General features: G+C 56.6%; 1 protein-coding gene across 1 annotated transcript in view; it reads left to right on the top strand.

The window, feature by feature from the left end:
• TAF6L (TATA-box binding protein associated factor 6 like) overlaps positions 1-1,445 on the top strand; it is a 15,833-nt gene that overhangs the window by 13,996 nt on the left and 392 nt on the right. Inside the window, 2 exon segments of the mRNA XM_021710223.1 lie at positions 768-896; positions 1,014-1,444. Of these exon segments, the coding sequence (XP_021565898.1) occupies positions 768-896; positions 1,014-1,444 (560 nt within the window).

The following is a 1,445-nucleotide window of genomic DNA, read 5'->3' as shown; positions in this document are numbered from 1 at the left end:
TTTTTTGAGTCAGTCTCTGTTATACACGCTGGAGAACAGGATCATGGATACCGCAGCCTCAATCTGCTGGGCTCAGGTGGTCAAGTAGCTGGGACTACAGTCTTATGCCACCACATCCAGCTAACTTTTTTTTTTCTTGAGTTGGAGTCTCACTGTGTCACCCAGCCTGGAGTGCAGTGGCACTCTCACAGCCACTACAGCCTTGACCTGCTGGGTTCAGGTGATCCTTCCACCTCAGCCTTCCAAGTAGCTGGAACTATAGGCACGCACCACCGTGCCTGGCTAATTTTTTGATTTATTATAGAGATGAGGTCTTGCCAAGTTGCCTAGGCTGGTCTCGAAATCGTGGGCTCAGGCAATCCTCTCACCTCAGCCCCCTAAAGTGCTGGGATTATAGGCATGAGCCACTGCATCCAGCCTAACTTTTGTATATATTGTAGAGAAGAGGTCTCACCGTGTTGTCCAGCCTAGTCTTGAACCCCTGGGCTCAGGCGATCCTCTTGCCTCGGTCTCCCTATGTGTTGGGATTACAGGCCTGAGCCATCGCGACCGGTTTGTGTCCTGTCTTTATACCCTTTCTTTATTCCTAGTGCTTAGCAAAGGCTTAGGCATACAATACGTCCAAATATTGGTTGAATATGCCAGTAGGGAATTTAGGAGGATCGAGCCTGTTTAGGATCAGCGGTAAAAGTAGGTCTTTCATGGTAGAGCATACTTGAAAGGCAGTAACCAACAAAGAGGTGCATACTGCCTTCCTTCTTTTCCAGGCAGTAGAACGAGTCCTGTACCCACATCTGTCCACTTACTGGACAAACTTGCAGGCTGTGCTTGATGATTATTCAGTATCTAATGCTCAGGTCAAAGCAGATGGGCACAAAGTCTATGGAGCCATTCTGGTGAGTGCCAGCCCCTTCCAGACTTTCTTCCCTGCATGAGCTTGGGCTTACTTTGGAACACGCCGCAGGCCCAGGCTCCTCCTGGTTCTTGGCTGTCCTAGTCCCCCGCTCTTACAGGTGGCCGTGGAGCGACTGTTGAAGATGAAGGCCCAGGCAGCAGAGCCCAGCAGGGTTGGCCCAGGAGGCAGGGGGTGCCGGCGCCCGGATGACCTGCCTTGGGACAGTCTTCTCCTGCAGGAGTCTCCCTCCGTGGGCGGCGCAGAGCCAGGGTTTGGGTCTGGCCTCCCGCTACCGCCAGGGGGCGCGGGGCCGGAGGACCCGTCCCCCTCGGTGACCCTGGCGGACATCTACCGGGAGCTCTACGCTTTCTTCGGGGATAGCTTGGCCACTCGCTTCGGCACCGGCCAGCCCGCGCCCACGGCCCCGAGGCCGCCCGGGGACAAGAAGGAGCCAGCGGCTGCCCCGGACTCGGTGCGGAAGATGCCGCAGCTGACGGCCAGCGCTATGGTCAGCCCGCAGGGCGACGAGAGCCCCCGGGGCGGCGGCGGC

This window comes from Carlito syrichta, unplaced genomic scaffold (genome assembly GCF_000164805.1).
Source record: "Carlito syrichta isolate Samal-C Ts95f unplaced genomic scaffold, Tarsius_syrichta-2.0.1 Scaffold288315, whole genome shotgun sequence".
NCBI lineage: Eukaryota > Metazoa > Chordata > Mammalia > Primates > Tarsiidae > Carlito > Carlito syrichta.
Note: the sequence above shows the minus strand (reverse complement) of the source record. Positions and strands in the feature narration are given on the sequence as shown.